The following is a 19,206-nucleotide window of genomic DNA, read 5'->3' as shown; positions in this document are numbered from 1 at the left end:
TTTTATGCTTGAGATGTGGCTATATTGCTTTAAATTGATTAATGATGTTTTGGTATAAATGTGGTGCCTTTGAATGACATATTAGTTAGATGAAATAGGATGTTTGAAATGGTATATTTAGATGTGATTGAACAATGTTTAAGTTTATTGAATGTGTGCACAAATGGAGTGGTTGAATAGATATGTTTTGGCCTTGAAATGACTTGATTTTAGGGTCAAATAATGAAGCACACAGCCTGAGAGACGGGCTATCACACACACGGCCTAGTGACACAACCGTGTGTCACTTGTAAATTTTTAGTGTATTAAGTTAGTGTGTTACACGACCTAGCACACAACTTGCGACATGGTCATGTGTCATAAGCCAGAGAGTTACACGGTCTGTGACACGGCTGTGTGACCCAACTCAGTGAGTTACACGATTTGAGACACGAGCTGGGACACGGCCGTATGTCCCTTTGTTTGGTTGTTACACGGCCTGGACTATGTCACATGGCCTGGCCACAAGGCCATGTAACCCCTGTTTTGTTTCAAATTTTACCACTTTTTCCTAAAACTTCTGATTTGTTTCAAATTAGTCCTAAATTTCTTCTAAATTATTTTTAGGGCCTCGAAGGCTCGATTTGGCCTAAATGCATATGTTTGATAAGTTTTTAATAAGATTTATTTAATTAATGTAAAATTATTTTATTGAGATGTTTTGATGTTAAATGTTGTTCTGATTGTTCGGTAATGCTCTGTAACCCTAATTTGGCGACGGAGACGGTCCGCGAGATACATTCTGACGCTCTGTCCTTAACCTCATACTTTGCTTTAAGAACCTGAACCCATAATGCCTAAGTTTTGGTGACAAGATTAGAACCAAGTTTCATCATAAAATCTGAATTCTGGTCGCTGAGGTGCCGTAATCCAAACCCCCCCAACAATCTAGGTTGACAAATTATATCCCAACTCACTAAAGTCATTTCCTTCTGCCACCAGAAGATCCCCAAATTAAATTTCTCATCAATCTTTCAATTTCCTCACAGACACCTTTTGGGACCATTAAGGACTACATGAGATAGTTAGGAATGGAGAGAAGGACCGATTGCGCAAGAGTGACCCTTCCAGCGAATGAGAGTTTCTTAGCTTCCCAGCTAGAAAGCTTTTTCCGAACTCTTTCAATCACAAAGTTAATGGTACTTTTAGTAATCCTTTGATGAAGAAGGGGGACTCCCAGATAATGGTCGAGGTCATAGACATGTTGGAAACCGAGCATATTTGTAATCTTTCCCACTAAATCCTTCTTGGCCCCTGTAGAAAAAAGTACATTAGTTTTTTGGGCATTAACCTTGTGACTCGAAAAAACACAGAAACTTCCAAGAAAATTTTTAAAGAGTTTGCTATGTTTCAAATCTACTTTGCTGAAGATTACTAGGTTGTTAGCAAAGAATAAGTGTGAAAGTGCAGGTCCCCATAGAGATAAACGAATGGGATTCTATTCTCTAGAAGAGATGGCCAAATGAAAATCGTAGCCCAACTATTCCATGCACAACATGAACATATATGGGGAGAGGGGGCATCCTTGACAAATCCCTTTAACAGGTTTGAATATTTCGGTAGGGACTTTGTTCCATAACACTTGTATAGTAGACGTCGAGATGATAACCTGGATTAGGAAATTAGGGATAGCTGTAGCTCTAAGAGAGGCTTTTACAAAATCCCAATAAACACTGTCGTAAGCCTTCTCCAAATCAATTTTGACTGCCATCCATTCCACCGTGCCCTTACTTCTCATGGTATGTAGAACTTCTGGAGCGATAATTACATTATCAACAATACTTCCTGCAATAAACCTCGCTTGCTCTTGGCTAATGATCTTTGGGAAGACAACCTTGAACCTATTCGCTATGACCTTTATCACAAGTTTATATAAAACAGAACAGAGGCTTATCGATCAGAATTGTGTGAAGCTTTCTGGGTTTGCAACTTTAGGGGTAAGAACAATTAGGGTACTATTTAGCTCCGAGTCAATACTGTTTCCCTAAAAAATCTTTCTAACCCAATTATAGATTGCTCCTCCAATAATATCCCACTACTTATGGAAAAACAAAGCGTGAAAGCCATCATTGCCTGGTGTTTTTAATGGTGCCATATCAAATAGTGCACTTTTGATCTCCTAATCTAGAACAGGTCTTTCAAGAAATTCAATAATCGAAGTTTCTAGTTGTGGGAAGCCACTCAGAGGTAAAATCCCCATAGGTTCAGGTATCTCACCATACAACTTTAGAAAAAACGCAACAACCTCCTATTTTAAAAATTCAGCTTCAAAAATTTAGTCACCATCTAAGTTTCTAAGTTTCGTAGGGTCGTTATACTATTATATTTTCTTCTCTAAATTGTACGCATATGAAAATATTTAGTATTACAGTTTCCCAAGTTTAACCAATCACATCTCTATTTCTACTTTCACGGTAACTTCTCATGATAGAGAACATTCTTTAGTTCCTCTCGAGTCTCTAATTCACGGTGAGCCAAATTAATAGAACCAAAAAAGTCCATTGCATGTTGAATACTTGCAAGTTTATGAATCAAATACTTTTTACGAGTACTGATATTCCCATAGACACATTTGTTCCAGTCCCTAAGCCTTTAAGTGAGATGCGTGAGAGAACTCGTCATGTCACCATCAAAACTCCAGTTATCTAAAAGAAATTCCTGAAAACTTGGGTACTCTAACCAATTGGCTAAAAACCAAAAAGGCCTACCTTTAGGTAAAGATAAGCTCGGCTGTTGAACAAGTAAAATAGGCTTGTGGTCTGACTTAATTCTTGGGAGATGAGACACCATGCAATTAGGAAAGAACTTTATCCAAGCATCATTACCTAGAGCCTGATCAAGACACTCAAAAAGTGTACCCCGATGCCAAGTGAAAGGGAATCCCTTCAAACCCAAATCATGAACTTGAGTTGTACCCATAAAATCCCCAAAAAAGAGGGCACCTTTGACCAGCCACTTGACCGCCTTTCGTTTCCTCTGCCAATAGAATGGCGTTGAAATCCCCAATAGCCAACCAAGGGAAATGTCTTGAAGGGATAGATAACCTTAAATCCCTCCAAAGAAGTCTCCTTTTCTGTCTGTCTGGGCTACCATAAATGAAACCGATAAAAAACGGTCGTGACTGTAGTACAGACGAAATACGAGTCAAAATAAATTGTGGATGATTCCACATCAACTCAACATCAATGGACTCCTTCCATCCAAGCCAAATACTTCCCGACTCTCGGTTCGAGCAAACTAAGAATATTCAGTTTAAATTCTTTGCTATATTCACGAAGAATTTGTGGAAATTTCGAATTTGCACAACCCTGCACATTTCAAGATAAAATAGATAAATTCATGGAAAAAATATTGAAAAAAATAAAACATACTTACTGTCGACCTTAGACGTCATTGCCCAGGCCCTCGATTTCTTTCGTAACTTTCTCTTTGGCATCTTGCCCATCCAACTTAAAAGAGATAAGGTCGGCCTCCATCAACATAGACCCTGCAAGAGAGACTCGTGAACTCACCATTGCCTTGAATCGATTACTTGGCCCCTTGAGAGTTTTGTTACTTTTCCGATCGCCCTTAGATCCCCTTGTTTTTCCTCCGCTGACCCGACCAATACCCGAATTAAAAGAAATCCCTGGATCGGAATTTTCATTAACGCCCTTCACCCCATCCATTTTCGAAATGGAAGTTCCTTGGAAAGTAACTGCTGTGTGGTTATTACTATCGAGCAAGGCTTCATTTATGGTAACCGCTATTGCTGCCACGTCTTCAAATGCTGGATTAAAATGGAGGGAGTTTGTATTGTTGAAACCAGCAGGAACAGAGAGCATCGATTTGCCCAAATCCACCGCTCCACGAGCGAAATTTCCAGCCGAAACGATAGCTACATATTTTTCCTGTTCAGAGACAGATTGAGCCTGTCCATCTTTTAAAGAGTCATCAATAAACCCGTTAGGCCTTGGTATACCACTAGTCCCTGCACTTTGTCCATTCTTAAGCACATATGAGGTGTTTGGGATGATCATTGGAGGTTTGGGCTTTTATGATGATCATTGGACCTGAACACATTTAAAGAAGAAAAAGTATTATTATTAATGTTAAAAGGGGTTCCCACTAACCTGTGACTAGAGGTGTCCATGGGCCGGGCGGCCCGGCTCGGCTCGACTGCTCGCCTGAAATATGAGAGGGTTCGAGTAAAAATATAGATCCGAAATATAGGTTTGGACAAAAAACGAGACCCGTTTAAAAAACGGGTCGGGCATTGGCACCACTTTTTTGGCCCGGTCCTAGCCTGACCTGGCTCGAATTTAATAAAAATATATTTTTTATTTTTATTTTTTAGTTTTAAAATATTTATAAAATACTTTTTTTTAAAATTATTTTTTGGTGTTTATTAAAAATGGGCCAGATCGGGCCGAGCTCGGGCTTAGAATTTTATTCCCGGGCGGGCCTGGACAAAATTAGAGTTTTTCCCCCTGCACACCTCTACCTGTGACCCAACATTAGACTTTTTCCCCCTGCTGTGTCTTTTCCAACATCAATGTTAATGATTTCTTTCCCTTTTTTATTCAAAGCCGAAAAGTTCTCCCCTTTCCCCAAATCACTCCCCCGATCATCGATATTAAGGGATAAGGCATGAAATCTTGATCCCAAAATTCCCTCCCTGTTTCCAGTCTTTCCATGATTATTCTGCTCACGTGAGATGCGCATGATCCTCCTCTCCCCCAGCATTCAAGGACCGAACTCGTCATTTCCGACCACTGACTCAGAGGCTGCTTGTGGATTTTTGATCGCTGGACCTTTACCTCCCATATTGTTATTTGTTGCTTGATAATGCAGACAGACATCCTTGGAGTGACCATAACGACCACACGAAAAGCAAACAACCGGTAAACTTTCATACTCGATTCGTTGAAGATTTCCATTAACAATAACTTCTGAAATCAGTGGTTTCTCCAGATTTATATAGATTGCCATTCTCGCATAATGTCCTCTCGTTTGACTGTCTGTATTAAAATCTAATTTAGTTGCCTTTCCCACCATTCCCCCAATGTCCCATAAAATCTCTTTTTTTGTAGAGATAACTAGGCAGTCCTGGAAGCCTGATCCAAGCCAAAATGTTACTAGGATAGGGATTCTTCGGGTTGAACTCGATTGTCCAAGGCTGGACCATTAAGTACTGTCCAAAGACAATCTATGGACCCTGTGATAAAACCTTCTTATAATCCTCGAATTCTGGAATTTTGCTAAAAAATAGCCATTTTCGATATCCATCATCTAAAAAGGTTGAGATGGTCTCTAAAGTCCATAAACCTTATTTTGTAGAGTTGTAAAACCAATATTCCTTCCCAATAACTTGAGAATCACGGAGGTGGACATGTCTTTGACTAATAATTTTTGAACTCTTATCAGAAAAATCAATCGCAAGAATGCCATTGACTATCGATTTCTTGACATCACCTTCAAGAAGGGAATAAATTTCATCAGCAATGTTTGAATCACTACCTCCATTAGGAACAGTGGACCCTTTCTCTAGAACTATATCTTTCTAGGACAGAGTTGGTGCCGACGTTAAGTCAACAACCATCACGTCATCACTATTAGGCTCCGGATCCTTAAAACGAACCTTCTTGGTGTTTGGATCACTGGAGATATCATCCCTCTTTTCATTGCCTTCACAGAGAGAATCCATGGTCGTGATTATATCTAATTATTTAAGTTTGGAGTTGAAAGTGTAAATGTATATATTGCAAAACTTTCACAGTTTTAGCTTTTCCATTGTTTTTTTGAAACAAAAAGAAATGAAGAGGATTTATTTTAGCAATTAAACAATGTCACATTTACTTTTGACATTTTAATATTTATATTTATTTACGCTTTGAAAAAAGAATTTATAAATGAGAAGAAAATTAAAAATAACTTTAAAATGCACAGGAAGGGATTAAAGTGAAATTTACTGAAGAAAAAAATTATTTTAAAATTATCATACATTGAAATGAATGAAAATCATGCTATATTTTTTAAAATAATTTAGTTAAATTCTCCATTTTAAAATTTCCTCAAATTTATTCAAAATGAAATCTTCAAATAACCTATATCTACTCAAGCTTTAATCTTTAGAGTTGTAAATACATATTATATATAATTTAGATTTTAAGAGCTAAAATATAATATATAAATAAATATTTAAAAATATATAAATGAACCATTTACTCCTAAGGCTCTCTTAAGAGCTAGTTTATATTATAAATCGATATAGATAATATTGAATTTGTTAGCTAGAATTTGGAAAAGGAAAATATTAGTATAAGTGGAGTTTTAAACTCCACATACAAGGTTAGAAATTGATAAGTGTCTTATAGAGTATAATAAAATTTAAAAATATATATATTTAAAACACATGACAATTTTTCAAAGTTGCTTATGAAATAAAAAAATATACTGCTAATATATTAAATACTAACCCATTAGAAAAAGAAAAAATCAAATAATGTAAAACATTACAAATGTCTAGGAATATCTAATTCGATAAAATAGATCAAAAAAATTTGACCTAAGAAATTTATAATTATCATCATTATAATATAATAATATTAAATTTATCTGCTTAAAACTTAATGCAAAATTAATATTATAAATGCTTAGAAATGTTTAATTAGATATATTGAATAAAAAATAACAAAGTAAAAGAATAAGACAACTTTGACTCTATTTATTTTCCTTAATTGTCACTTTTATCCCTATTTAATCCTATTTATTTTCATATTTCACGTAGTTCTCATGCTAAATAATCATTATTAACTCACATTTTCCTAATTTGGTCAATTTACATTTTGATCCTCATACTTTTCAAAATTTATGATCTGATCCTTTTACTATATTTTCACATTTACAATTTTCTACATTATTCCCATCTCAAATGTGAAATTAATTCTTTATAGTTCACTGAAGTCGATCCAAGAGCAAAATCATTTATTGTACCGAGAATTTTTAGGACGTTACACGTGAAAATTTATGACTGGTTGAGTATCCTAGTTGGGTTTTTTTTAACGCCCAAAGGATTGAAACGGTGAATGGATGAAAGTTTTAGGGACTAAAATGGGCAAAAAGAAAAACAAAAGTGGTGAATCTTTTGCGGTTGATTTATTATCAAAAACCACACCAGAAGCAGTGAAGAACATTTCAGTTCGATAACTCATTGTCGAATACATACATACATGATTAAGATGAGACATTAAGCTTTATATATTAAGGCACAACTTGAATGCACATTAAACATTTGTCAATAATATCAATTTGCAGATTTTTTTTGAGCATTTCTAGTGAAAGAAACCAACCCAACAAAAATCATCATACTATTCACCGATCATAATTAATCCCTCCAAGCAACTTGCACAAATCACCTACAAAATCAATCACTGCTTATCATCAACCTCAGTAATCCCCTCCAACAACAAATACTGAAACGCTATGGAGTACTTGGCTGTTTTTGTGCCCTTAGAGCTCCCACTTTCTGAATACTTGTTATATTTCAAACAAAAAGATCCAGAATCATCACCTTTACCGCAAAAACATTAAAAAAAAAAAAGAAAAAAGAAAAAAAGACTTAGTATATACATAAAGAAGTTACATGTGACGCAAAGGTTAAGTAAGATAAAAGTTGAAAACACAACCCTTGACTGTAAAAATGGTGCGAATCCACCTCTTGTAGATAAATAGCGACCTTGGAGAATCCCCATTGTGCGTATCAGATAATAAAAGCCTGCAAGGCCCTGTTTTACTGCACATATTTTAATATATCAGTATTTGCTATTAGCCCCAAAATGACGTGAGTTAAAAGATACGTACTTGGCAAAAATTATTGCATTGTGACACAAAGCTAGAGTCCGAACCATTGCCAAGTCTCTTCCACGAGGATTACCATATCTCTCTTGACAGCTTCTAATTAGTATTACTGATTATTAAGAAATGGATGGAATTGAAACGAGATTTGAAAAATAGTCTGCTTCTGCTTGGACTAAAATACCTTTCATGGAAGAAATCTCCGAAATCATCAACAACAACTGCAATTGGAAACGTATCCTTAAGGTGAAATGCAGCGAAGTACTTCTTGATTCCCTCATCATCATCATCATTAATATATCTTCAAGAAATTAAAACAGCAGAATTCCAATATTCAATACACAATTAGCTATTCATAAACATTGTTTAATGTAATTAATTAAGTCGTTCCAAGGAAGGTCCCTCACTTCATTTTTATTCGCTTAAATATTTCACAACCTGGATCAATGCCCTGAAAATTTTGATATCCATAGGAAAAGTAAAACTTTAATCAGAATTACAAAATATAATAGTAGGTTGAGAGACGTATATATGCCTGGGCAAGATAAGGGGGTTTGGTTTCCAGCCTTCGCCGGCTACATATGAAAACCACTTTAGAATTGACATTGCTGCACTGTGACGCTGAGTTGACTGCAAACTGGAACAGCAATGAGGTCTTACCACTGCACAATTTACGATACCCATGAAATACCAACTAAGGAATAAGAATGATATGGGTGAAGAGTTGAGAGTGATTAGTACTGGTTACGCGTTTTACGTGTAGCCTACTATATGTTCGACGTAATTACTAGCAGACTTGTCTGGGACAAGAATTTTACCTGGAAGGGGGCCCCGACAGAAGTGTAATTGGGTCAGCTTCTTGCGGATGAAAATCTCCTTGTTTTGTGAAAAAGAAGCTCTCTAGCATGATGCAGCCGTAACTTAAACTCGCTGCTCGCACAGGGGTGTTTTACCGTGTTCAGTGAGTTGAGCAACACTGATAATTGCCATGCTAGACTTTTATACTTCTTTACAACTACTAACATGATACGCACCAAAAAACAGCCCAATAAACATACAAAAGGACTACACTTAAATGATAAAAAGATAAATTATTAACCTTGTTTAAATTATTTTTTATTTATGTAATTCTAACACAATCATGAAACATGAATATGACATAAATATATAAAATTTCATAAGAAATTGATATTTACCATTGATCTGATTAATTCGGAAAATATTTCGTCATTTCAAAAGAGATTGTTCTTATGATGTTATGATTCCTAAAGTCCTAATTTGTATAGATTCACCAACCCCTCCTTTAATATTGGGGTAAACTTAAAAGAAGAAAAACTCTTCATTTCTTTTTATATAAAAAAAAGCTCTTTCGCATAAAGTGCACTAAATTAAATCTTTAGACTTGAGGATGCACCATTTTCCCGTCTGCCTCTTGGCATGCTCTCTTCTGCCGTTTTGGCACGTTTTTTTGGTTTTTCCAAATTTTTAAGATTTTCACTGTTTTTTTTTTTTATGTTTTTGAGTAGTGTTTCTTTTAGGTTTTTTTTTCTAAGTTCTGATTTTGGTAGATTAGTGATCAAATACAATGGAGAGGGGTTTGGAAAATTTGAGTGTTGATGATAGGGAAGAGGACAGGTGGAATATTTCTAGAGAAGAAGAATCTCAGAAATCTCAGAATTCTCAAGGAAAGTTTAGTGGGGTTATAGACGGTCTCGTTTAAAACCCAAACTCCTAGACGGAACTTCCTCTAATGTTATTTTTAGTCAAAAAACAATTCCTATTTATACTATTAGCTGAAGGGCAAAATAGTAAAATACAATGGCAAAAAGGTAAAACTGACAAATACAGTTTTCTAAAAATAGTTCAAAAAAGATATTTTCTATTGATCAATTTTTTTCTTTATTTTCTGAAAAATAATATAGAAGTTTTATCCAAAAATAAACATGCGAGATATGTGTCGTAGACACATGTTAACACGGATTGGGCCGGACGACAGCGACGCATGTGGGTTAAGCTTTTAGCCCAATTACTTAATGAGGGTAAAGAGTAAGACTATATTTAAACCCTTTCATTAGCCTGTACACAACCAATGTAAGATTTTTTTATATTGCTCACATATACACGAGGTAAAAAACACAGAGTATCATGAAAAAGAAATATGACATCAAGAAAATATAGAAGAATATGAATGTAATGTCACTAAGTGGCCTTTTAAAAAATTGGTGTTTTTAAGATTCAACATTGCCAATGCAGTAGAGTGGTTGATACTTGGGCGTCAAGCAATATCATAGAAGCATTAAGTGAAATAAAGTCTTCAAAACCCAATTGCCATCATTTTAAAACACCTCAAATAATAGTTGATGTTTATAATGACGATTAATGAACCGTCATTTTAAAACACCTCAAATAATAGTTGATGTTTATAAAAGAATAAAATATAAGAGAAACAATACTCTTTTTATAAAAAAAACAACATATCTAAAAAAATCATATATGATAAATTATCAATGTTTAAGAATAAAAAGATTGGGGGGTAACCGTCGTAGAGGCTAGCATAAGCATTTTTATTGGTGTCGTTAAACGCTTTTTGCTTATAGTTCCTTTACGCGTTTTCAAATGAAGAATTTTTTCATTCCATTTTTGTGTTTAGGCTTTCATGAACTTTTCGTCCATGGAAAAAAGGTTTCTCCATTAAAGTTTTCTTCCAATGGTTTTGTCTGTTTCTATAGCACAATTATGTCTGTTTCTATAGCACAATTATGTCTACTTTTATAGCATGGTAGTTTAGATTTCTATTTATTTTTTTGATTTTCCAAGCGTCTAGGAGAAAGATGGGAAAATCGCGGTTCGACGATTTGTTAAGTGGTTATGGTAGCGGTTTTGGCGGCGCTGTCCATAAAGGGTGGGAAAGCTGACGAGTGGCATATCAATTTCAGCGATGGGAGGAAGAAATCGGGTGACGGCAGCAACGGATGAAAGGGGATGGGTTATAGGAGAAGCCTTCTCGTTAAGCACCGTGGTGGGTCGGGGGGACTTGAAATCACCTTGGTAGGTCGGGTGGACTTCAAATCACCGAGGATGTTGCCACTGTGATACGAAATGATACGACATGCATGCGGAGCAAGATCGTAGCTTGTCTAAGTTGCAGATTTAACCTAGATCTCTAGACGAATGTAAACTAAAACGAGAAACAATGAAAACAGATTAGTTTTCACAAAGGAGAGTCAAATGAAATTAAGACAAAAGAAAGATGAAACGGCTGGTAAAGAGTCTAAAAGAAAACAAATTAGGGTTTCTTGGATGGAAAGAAACTGTCCTTGGACCTCAAGAAAATGCCCCAACCAGATCTGGAAAAATAAAACACAAAATAAATTTGTTAGAAGTGATTTTAAAGACAAAAGCAAAACGTTTTGTGCAAGAATGTTTAAAACAACAAGAAAAGATTAAAACTCCTAATTTTGATGCGTTTCTTGATGGAATAAGATAGGAGAACGTCTCTTTTAAAACAATTCTATCCTAGAATGAAAATCAATAAAATCAGTAAGCCAAAACAATAAGAACTAAATTAAAATAAACAAGAAACGATAAATGAAGGTTAGAAAAGAGAAGCTGACGTCCTAAGAAGCCTTGGAAGCATTAAGAATCCACAACTCCTTTCAATGGCTCTAATTCCCCCTCCAAGAAAGAAATCTTGGCAAGAAAAAGCTTGAAGATGATTCCAAAAACCTAAAGCATTGTTAAAACAACTTCTAAAAGAAACTTAAGAGCAATTCTTGAAGAAGAACTCAAAGATAATTATTATTAATTAAAAAAACAAAAATAATTGTTCATCTATAAGGGTGGATGTCCATGCTACTTCTAGGCCCCCAAAATAAGTTTTCCTAACCCTGATGGAATAACTAACATGACAACTCATCAAATAAAAAAATAAAAAAATTCTAAGAGTGGACATTTAATGGGAATTCGACCTAAGGAATTAAATGGGTTCCTTAGGTTGAATTCTTACATGATGATCCACCTATTAAAATAAAATTGGACCTATAGTTTAAATATTTTACAATTTGGGTCACTTTGATAATTTGGCCTGATATTCAGTTAAATTACTTTCCAAACTTCATGATGAGCTTATAGACATCTTAATGGGCCATTTTTTTAAGAACTTGGTCTTGTGATCCGTTTACTCTCAAAATTGGCTCGTTCAAAATCATACATGAAATCCAATGCGCTTTGGCTACAAGATTTTATTTCTTGGACCAAGATTTCCAATATTTTAAATCTTGATTTTCTTGATTTCTGAAATTGTTTGAAACAACAAAATTGGACCAAGATTCGGTTTCTTAATTTTCTTGAAAATAAGAAAGTGAATCTTGATTTTCTTTTTTGGTCGTATGCGCATTTAGGGCTTTGATAACGAAGTATTGGATGGTCCCATTCAATCTTGCTCAGATTTACTTGGCCTTTGACCTCGTTATTGGGCCTTGAGGAAATTTGAGTCCATCACGTTCATGAGCCTGATTTTGGGCCTTGAGACTTACATCATTCCCCTTCCTCAAGAAGATTCGTCCTCGAATCTTTAACTGCCCCAAAAGAAAATGGATTAGAATAAATAACAATAAAATAAAAAATACTTACCTCAACTTTCTTGTGCACCCAAACTATCTCGAGGATCAAAGGCATTATTTTGATCCTTCAAATTAGCTTCGATCATGGACGTCTCCTTTAAAAACAAGGTATCAAAACTAAACAAAAAAAATGTTAGACACATGAGTGTTCAAGTAAAAAAATAAATTGTAACTTCTTTTGAATATGTATGGTCATCTATAAGAATTTCCAAAGATTAGTCAATAATTTCACATAATAATCAAAATTCAGAAGTTTAATATTATTATTTAAAAATTCATATGTAAAGTCTAAGATGGAAAATTTTGTTGCAAGATCAAATGCATAAAGTCATTTAATATACATATTGAATGCAACAAAAGTAACCTTGACATATCTAGATAAACCCATAAAATCAATTGAACTTTCAAACCAAGGTTTAATAAAATTTGACGAACGAGAAAACATGTTGTAAGGAAATGCTTTACAAACAAAAGCAGTAGCATACTTATAAAAAAACATTCAAGGTATGCCTTCTTAAATCAATTTCTAATGTTTTCTTATCTTTCTTACCTTGTAGCACTTGTGGAGAAGTATCAATGTTCAACTTACCTCTCTCTCTCATAAGGAAAATTGTCTATCGATGGTGATGCGATCGTGACCGCATCATGTTTCGATACCACTCGACGCCATCGAGAATGGTCAAAACACGAGGGCGCAAGTGCAAGATGAAGCTTAGATTTCAGCTTAATGAGCTCAATCTTAGTTTTCCCAGCTTGTTCTTAGCTCGACCCATCCAATGGAGCTCAATTCGGCTTACTGCTAGCTCATTGAGCTTGATTTCAATTTATTTAATTGCATGCATTTAAGTTGTTGGAATAAATTTATTGAGTTAGTTAATTAGTTAAATTTCAGCTCAAATAATTTAATTTTAATTTTAATGTGTATAAATTCTGGACTTTTTTTTAATTAAGCTTAAATGTGTTCTAGTTAGTGCATAATTTTAATGTGTCAAGTTTAGGACAAATTTATCATTTGTTGATAATTAATTTGTCCAGTCGAATGAGCTATTCAAGTTGTCTTAGCTGCAGCCTTATTTAAGTTGTCCTTGTTCCAGCCGAATTTATGATGTTTAAAACTAATTAATTGTTCAATTTAATTTGTGCAGGTACTTGTAAGGGGACGACATGGACATTGGCAGCCCTTGCATGCATTTGTCGATTCATTGAAGATGGCTGCTGGATATGCATGCATTTGCACATTCATTGAACTCCTTTAATGAGCAGCATGTATTCGGTCATACATGAACCTTGGAGCTGCACTTCTCATTTTTTTAGCTGATCATTTATCTCTTCAAGGCAGCAAGTTAAGATGTTCACATTGCTGGAGGTTTTTTTCACATTGGTGGCTTGTCAATTTCGTCCCTTCACACTTGGAGGTTGTTGGAGTTCATCAATTCACACTATTTGGGCTGTTCATGCTCCAAAACTCCCATTAAAATGCTGCTGCACGTTCAGCTTCTCAAGACAAGATTTAAGGAGCTCATTTAAGCACTTGACCAAACTTAGACATGACCAATCAACTCCCAACTCTTCCAAATACATTCAGCTGACTCTTCTTCATCTAGAAGCTGTCCAATGGCATTTTAAAGAGCTGAATATAGACCTGGAATTTATTTGGATTTATTCTGGAATTTTTCAGTTTATTAAAAGCTGAAATCAGCTGTCCATTTAGTTGCTTAAGTGTTCATTCAGCTAGCCTAGGAATTTAGCTATAAATAGTTTGTTTTGTAATCATTTTAAGGGTTAGACAACATACCTGGACATTTTATGAATTTTAATTCATTTGTGAGTTTATTCAACTCTCTAAATTCATTTAAGACTCAAGTAGACTTATCTAGCTTGCTAGTGGCGTCTGTCTTGTTTCTTTGAACTTATCACTCAATCCCGAGTATGGCGTTCAACCCCGATACCTTTGGTTCTTATCTCTTAATCGATAGTGGGTCAAGGTCATTTCTATCAACTATCCATCACCTTAAGTGTTAAGAAGTCTCGGGTCAATACTCACTAATAGTATTGGTACATTCTTGACCTTAAGTTTACCTATCCATTCCTGCTATCTTCATTGCCTTACTTGTTACTTTCCTTAGCTGAGCCATCACCTATCCTATCCCTAAACACTTCTTAGCCGAACTATCACCTATCCTACTCTCAAGACACTTTGCAAACCTTCGTTAAGTCTACAATTAGCCGAACAAGTTCAAACTCCAAGCAAGAACGATACTTCTCTGTTTAAACGATCGAGCACATCAACTACTCGACTCACATCATCGAGCCAGTTCGTATCATTCAGTATCAGAGCTAGTCAAAATCGAGGAGTACGGACGTTCGTGAAATGCCGGAGTAAGTTTGCAAAAAAAAATTTTGAAAAAAAATTCGAAAAAAATTGAAATTTTTTTTTGTGGTGTAATATAAATTGTATTGAAGTTATATGTAGTGAAAAAAATTAAAGGAAAAAAAGCTCGAAAAAAATAAAAAAATTTGAAAGTGTTGCAAAGTTTGAAATTCAACATTTGGTGTTCCCGATCAGCAAATTCCCTTATACTATCATCCCATCTTTTTACGCCACACTTAAAACAAACTATCTTTCTTTTTAGCCTACCTAACACCTTTACATCGACTTTCCCTTTTAAACTCGTTGAAGCCGACCCATAGACTAGCTTATAAGTCTAAACGAGTTGATTTACGAATTTTGAGAGACGAAGCGAGCGGTAAAAGGCACGTACGTTCGGTGAGACCATCCGAGAAGAATAAAAGGAAAATTGAGTGAACTTTTCTTTGTGAGTGAAACGTGAGATTTTGTGGTGAGGTATTTACTTTCTATTTTATTTTAATCACTTTTCTTTTCAGCAAAAAAAATTTATGTCTCAAGAATAATTTTTCGAATCAGAATTCCAATATTTGATGCAAGAGATGCATAGAATGGTGAAATCAAAACTTGATAATTGCATGATCGGTTGGATCGAGTGGAGGAAAGGGCTGTACAGAAGCCAAATTCATCAGGTCAAGAGATGGAGACAAGATCATCACGAAAGCACACATCCCATGATTATTCGAGAAGAGATTTAAATCATGATTCCTATTTAACGAGGAATTCAAGACGATGCAAAGCAAGTTTCGAGTATAAAGTTTTTCAAGGTAATGAACAAGAAATCACAAGTCGATCTTCGTATGCCCCAAAGTACTCATCCACGAAGGATCAAACACGAAGAGGTGAACGAGTTTCTTATGCATCAAGATATTTGCCCACGGAGGGTTATTCACAAAGAGTTGATCGTGACTGGCATGAAGATTCTACCATTTCTTTCCAACGAGAAGCTTGTTGTTACGATTTTTATAAGTTATAATCTTTTTGTAATGAAAGAAAGAGACAAAAAGAAAAGAAAGACAAGTAATGATAATGAGAGAAAATGAGCGAATATGGAATGAAATCGAGAAACGAAAAAAAGAAATGAAAGAAAAAAAACAAGAAATTGAAAAAGCGAAAGAGAGTGAAAGAAAGCAAAAAAAGGTTGAGAGTGAAAAAGAATTTGAAAAAGAAAAGAAAATTGAAAAAGAGATTGAAGTAAAAAAAGAAAGAAATCTTGAAGAAACGATTGAGAAAGATGCAAGAGTACAAGAAGAAGTAAGGAATGTGATCACTAACCCACATCTGAATTTTTCTCGTATTGTTTCTTTCCAGGTTTCTGAAGAATCAACTAGTAAGTTTCATCTTCATTACCTTCGAAAAGAGAGGTGGTTCAAGTTGTTCAGCAAAGGTAAGATTGTAGATGACCTTAGTCCACTAGCACTCAAAGGTAAGCAAGGTAAGGGTTCCTTGTTGCGCGAGTTTCAACACTTTCACTCGCATGTTATTGACAAGATTGCTGATTTTTTTTTGCGAAAGAGATTTTCACATTGAATTAGTTAATTGTCATTCGTCTATTATTGTTGATGATTTCGTTTCAACTAGTGCCATGAAAAGTTTTTTCTATGATAAGTTTGTCGTTGGCAATTTTATTGAAGGCGTTCGATTAAATCAGCATGAACAAAGTGTGATCGTGTGTGATAAAGATTATTCACATACAAAGTTCGATTTGTATGATTGTCATATTCTAAATGATGGTGATTACATCTTCCATGGTGGTAAGAAGTGTTTTCCTTTTGATGAGTATGGCATCGGTAAGATTTTTGATGAAGTACGAATAAATCAGCACAAACAAATTTTGAACTTGTAATGGCCCAAATTCAATGCTATCGGAATAGTGGTTTCGTAACCACAAATCCGATTTAAAGAAAAATTTATTTTAATATTTTTGCATGAATATTGATATGATAGGAAAATCGTATGAAAATATAGATAGAAGAATTTTACCGATTTAGTGGTTAGTTAGAAAAAGAAATTATTGAAGAAATTGGGTAAAAATAAGGTATCGAGATCTCGATCTCGTAAAATCGAGTCAAAAATATTTTTATAAATATTTATGAAGTGTTAGTAAATGGTATTAAAATTTCGTTAGAAAATTTTAATGTTTGGGTAGTCAATTAAGTGAAAAGGACTAAATTGAAAAAGGTGTAAAAGTTACTAGAAGGATTAAATAGCTCAATTGTTAAATGAGGAGGGACATAAATTGCAAATAAGCCCAAAAGAAGATATTTTGGGTGGCATACGCTGAGAAAAATCAGGAGAATTGAAGAATTAAGGGTAAAATTGGAATATTGCAAAATTTACTTTAAAAGTTAGGACTAAAGTGGAATATCTAGAATTCTCTTTATTTTTTTGCATTCTCATCAGCAAAAAAACATCCTAAGGGTTTCTTCAAGCTGGTTTTTCATAATTTTTGCACCAAGTGAGTTAATCCTTGCCTTTTTCTTGTAATTTTTGTGTTTCTAAGACTTTTACAACAAGGTCCTATTACTAAATTCATTAGTTTTTGATTTTATGAATGAATTTGAAAGTTGCTATGAATATGTGCTGGAAGTTTATGATGAAATAGGATCAAATTGAAGCTTTAATTTGTTTATGAGATGATTTTATTAGGTAATTGCAATAGAAATTGATTTGTAGGACTTAATTGTGAAAAAAGTTTGGAATTAAAGTCTAGTACTAAAATTCTGATTTCCAAAGGTTATAAAGTAGTTTAAAGTGATAGAATAAAGTGTTGGTTGAGAAAAATCAGCTCAATTGAGAGGTTAATTGAGCAGGGATGGAATTATCATTTATTGAAAGCTTAGGGAAAGAATGGTAATTAACATTATGCACTAAAACAGTTTTGGACAGCAGCAGTAGTCTAACTTTGAAAAATCACCAAAAATTGTAGAGATCGAATTAGAGGATGAATAAAATATGAAATTAAATTTTATTGAGTCTAGTTTCTTATAAAAGAAATGGTGTAAGCAATGAAATTGTAAATCATGAGATATAATAGATTTTATGAGACAAGGTTAGAATGAATTCGGGTTCCCCAGTTCTAAATTTGGAAAATCATTAAAAATTTTAAAAAAGTGATTATGAGTTATAATTTATATGGTTAGAATCCTTAATGAGTCAGTTTTCTGAAAAAATAAATGGAAACATCATCCGAATTGTTTACAATGAGATAATTAATTTTTAGTGAAGAGAGGTTGAAAATGTCGAACAGTGAAATAGGGGAAATTTTAAAGAATAAACTGTACTTATTGGTTAAACCAAAAATTCTAGAAATTTTATGGTTAGAAGATACGTGAGTCTATTTTCGGGGAAAATTAGCGGATCTTAATTTGGAGTTCCGTAGCTCAAGATATAAATAATTTAGTGACTGTGACTCAGTGAGACAACTTTGAATGCACTATAAATAATAATGGAATTATAGAGAATGTTACATATGAACATGAAAAGTATTAGATTAATGATTAAATATATTTATTTAGATCCAGAAAATTCAAATACGAAGCAAGATCGAGGAAAAGAAAAAGTTCAGGATTAGTAGATTTTTGGTCTAGAACAAGTGTCGAGGTAAGTTCATGTAACTTGAATTATATTCTTAAATGCCTGAAATGTTTGTTATTGATGTGAATATGATTTGAATGTTCATTGTATGATAATTGATGAAGTATTGATATTCTTGATGAAAAGAGAAAATAAATCCCGGTTGAATGGAAGGAAAATTCGATGGATCTCTGAAAAGGAATTGACGGTAAAAAGGATCTAGCCCGGACGGGTGATCCTATCCCGATATAGCCCTCCCGAGGAATATGTGGAAAATGGATTTAGCCTGGACGGGTAATCCGAATTAGGGTCTGAATTTAGCCTGGACTGGTAATTCAGATCCAAGCTCATTAGAGTAATTGTCGTTGCAGGGGATTTAGCCTAGACTGGTAATCGCGATAATACTCTATAAGTTTATATTACAGGGGATTTAGCCTGGACTGGTAATCCCGCTGTAAGGATGAGGTTCGCGGGAGTGTGCTCTCTGAAATAGAAAAGTGCGCACATGAATATGAATTGACGGACCCGAATTTGTACACTAAAGTGTACATCTGAAAATTCATCGAAATTTCGGAAAATTCAACGGGATAAATATGGAAAAATAACTAGGGAATGGAAAATATGGAATTGATGAGCTCATCAATCTTTTGTCCTTGTATTGAATTTATATGATGTTTACTTAACTAATGCAAAAGCTAAGTTTGTATGTGATAGGTATATATTTAT

At 34.4% G+C, this 19,206-nt stretch overlaps 2 protein-coding genes across 6 annotated transcripts; both read right to left on the bottom strand.

The window, feature by feature from the left end:
* Positions 1 to 740: 740 nt before the first annotated feature.
* On the bottom strand, positions 741 to 4,134 carry LOC105785539 (uncharacterized). 2 transcript variants are annotated; one of them, XM_052633113.1, is made up of 2 exons: positions 3,415 to 4,134; positions 741 to 1,293 (listed from the first exon to the last, which is right to left on the bottom strand). In XM_052633113.1, the coding sequence occupies exon 1, from the start codon at positions 4,056 to 4,058 to the stop codon at positions 3,423 to 3,425; it is 636 nt and encodes a 211-aa protein (XP_052489073.1). In that variant the 5' UTR covers positions 4,059 to 4,134; the 3' UTR covers positions 741 to 1,293; positions 3,415 to 3,422. The 2 variants fall into 2 exon arrangements, with proteins under 2 accessions (XP_052489073.1, XP_012467096.1); XM_012611642.2 differs by lacking the exon at positions 741 to 1,293 and adding an exon at positions 1,306 to 3,347 and having other exon boundaries at positions 3,552 to 4,134.
* A 3,113-nt stretch (positions 4,135 to 7,247) lies between these two features.
* LOC105785538 (uncharacterized) lies at positions 7,248 to 9,188 on the bottom strand. Of its 4 annotated transcripts, none has more exons than XM_012611634.2 (8): positions 9,072 to 9,188; positions 8,694 to 8,893; positions 8,411 to 8,537; positions 8,283 to 8,326; positions 8,060 to 8,176; positions 7,882 to 7,974; positions 7,707 to 7,813; positions 7,248 to 7,591 (listed from the first exon to the last, which is right to left on the bottom strand). In XM_012611634.2, the coding sequence occupies exons 2-8, from the start codon at positions 8,780 to 8,782 to the stop codon at positions 7,449 to 7,451; spliced, it is 720 nt and encodes a 239-aa protein (XP_012467088.1). In that variant the 5' UTR covers positions 8,783 to 8,893; positions 9,072 to 9,188; the 3' UTR covers positions 7,248 to 7,448. The 4 variants fall into 4 exon arrangements, with proteins under 4 accessions (XP_012467088.1, XP_012467091.1, XP_052489069.1 ...); XM_012611637.2 differs by having other exon boundaries at positions 8,694 to 8,805; positions 9,072 to 9,178; XM_052633109.1 differs by lacking the exon at positions 9,072 to 9,188 and having other exon boundaries at positions 7,882 to 7,971; positions 8,694 to 8,964.
* Between the last annotated feature and the right edge of the window lie 10,018 nt (positions 9,189 to 19,206).

The sequence above is a fragment of the Gossypium raimondii genome, chromosome 1 (genome assembly GCF_025698545.1).
Source record: "Gossypium raimondii isolate GPD5lz chromosome 1, ASM2569854v1, whole genome shotgun sequence".
Lineage (NCBI taxonomy): Eukaryota > Viridiplantae > Streptophyta > Magnoliopsida > Malvales > Malvaceae > Gossypium > Gossypium raimondii.
Note: the sequence above shows the minus strand (reverse complement) of the source record. Positions and strands in the feature narration are given on the sequence as shown.

Coding starts and splice junctions, on each gene's coding strand:
- LOC105785539 (XM_052633113.1), bottom strand. CDS start 4,058: ATGATCATCCCAAACACCTCATATGTGCTTAAGAATGGACAAAGTGCA.
- LOC105785538 (XM_012611634.2), bottom strand. CDS start 8,782: ATGCTAGAGAGCTTCTTTTTCACAAAACAAGGAGATTTTCATCCGCAA. Junction 7,975..8,059: donor GGAGATTTCTTCCATGAAAG/GTATTTTAGTCC, acceptor AATACTAATTAG/AAGCTGTCAAGAGAGATATG. Junction 7,814..7,881: donor AATGCAATAATTTTTGCCAA/GTACGTATCTTT, acceptor AAATATGTGCAG/TAAAACAGGGCCTTGCAGGC.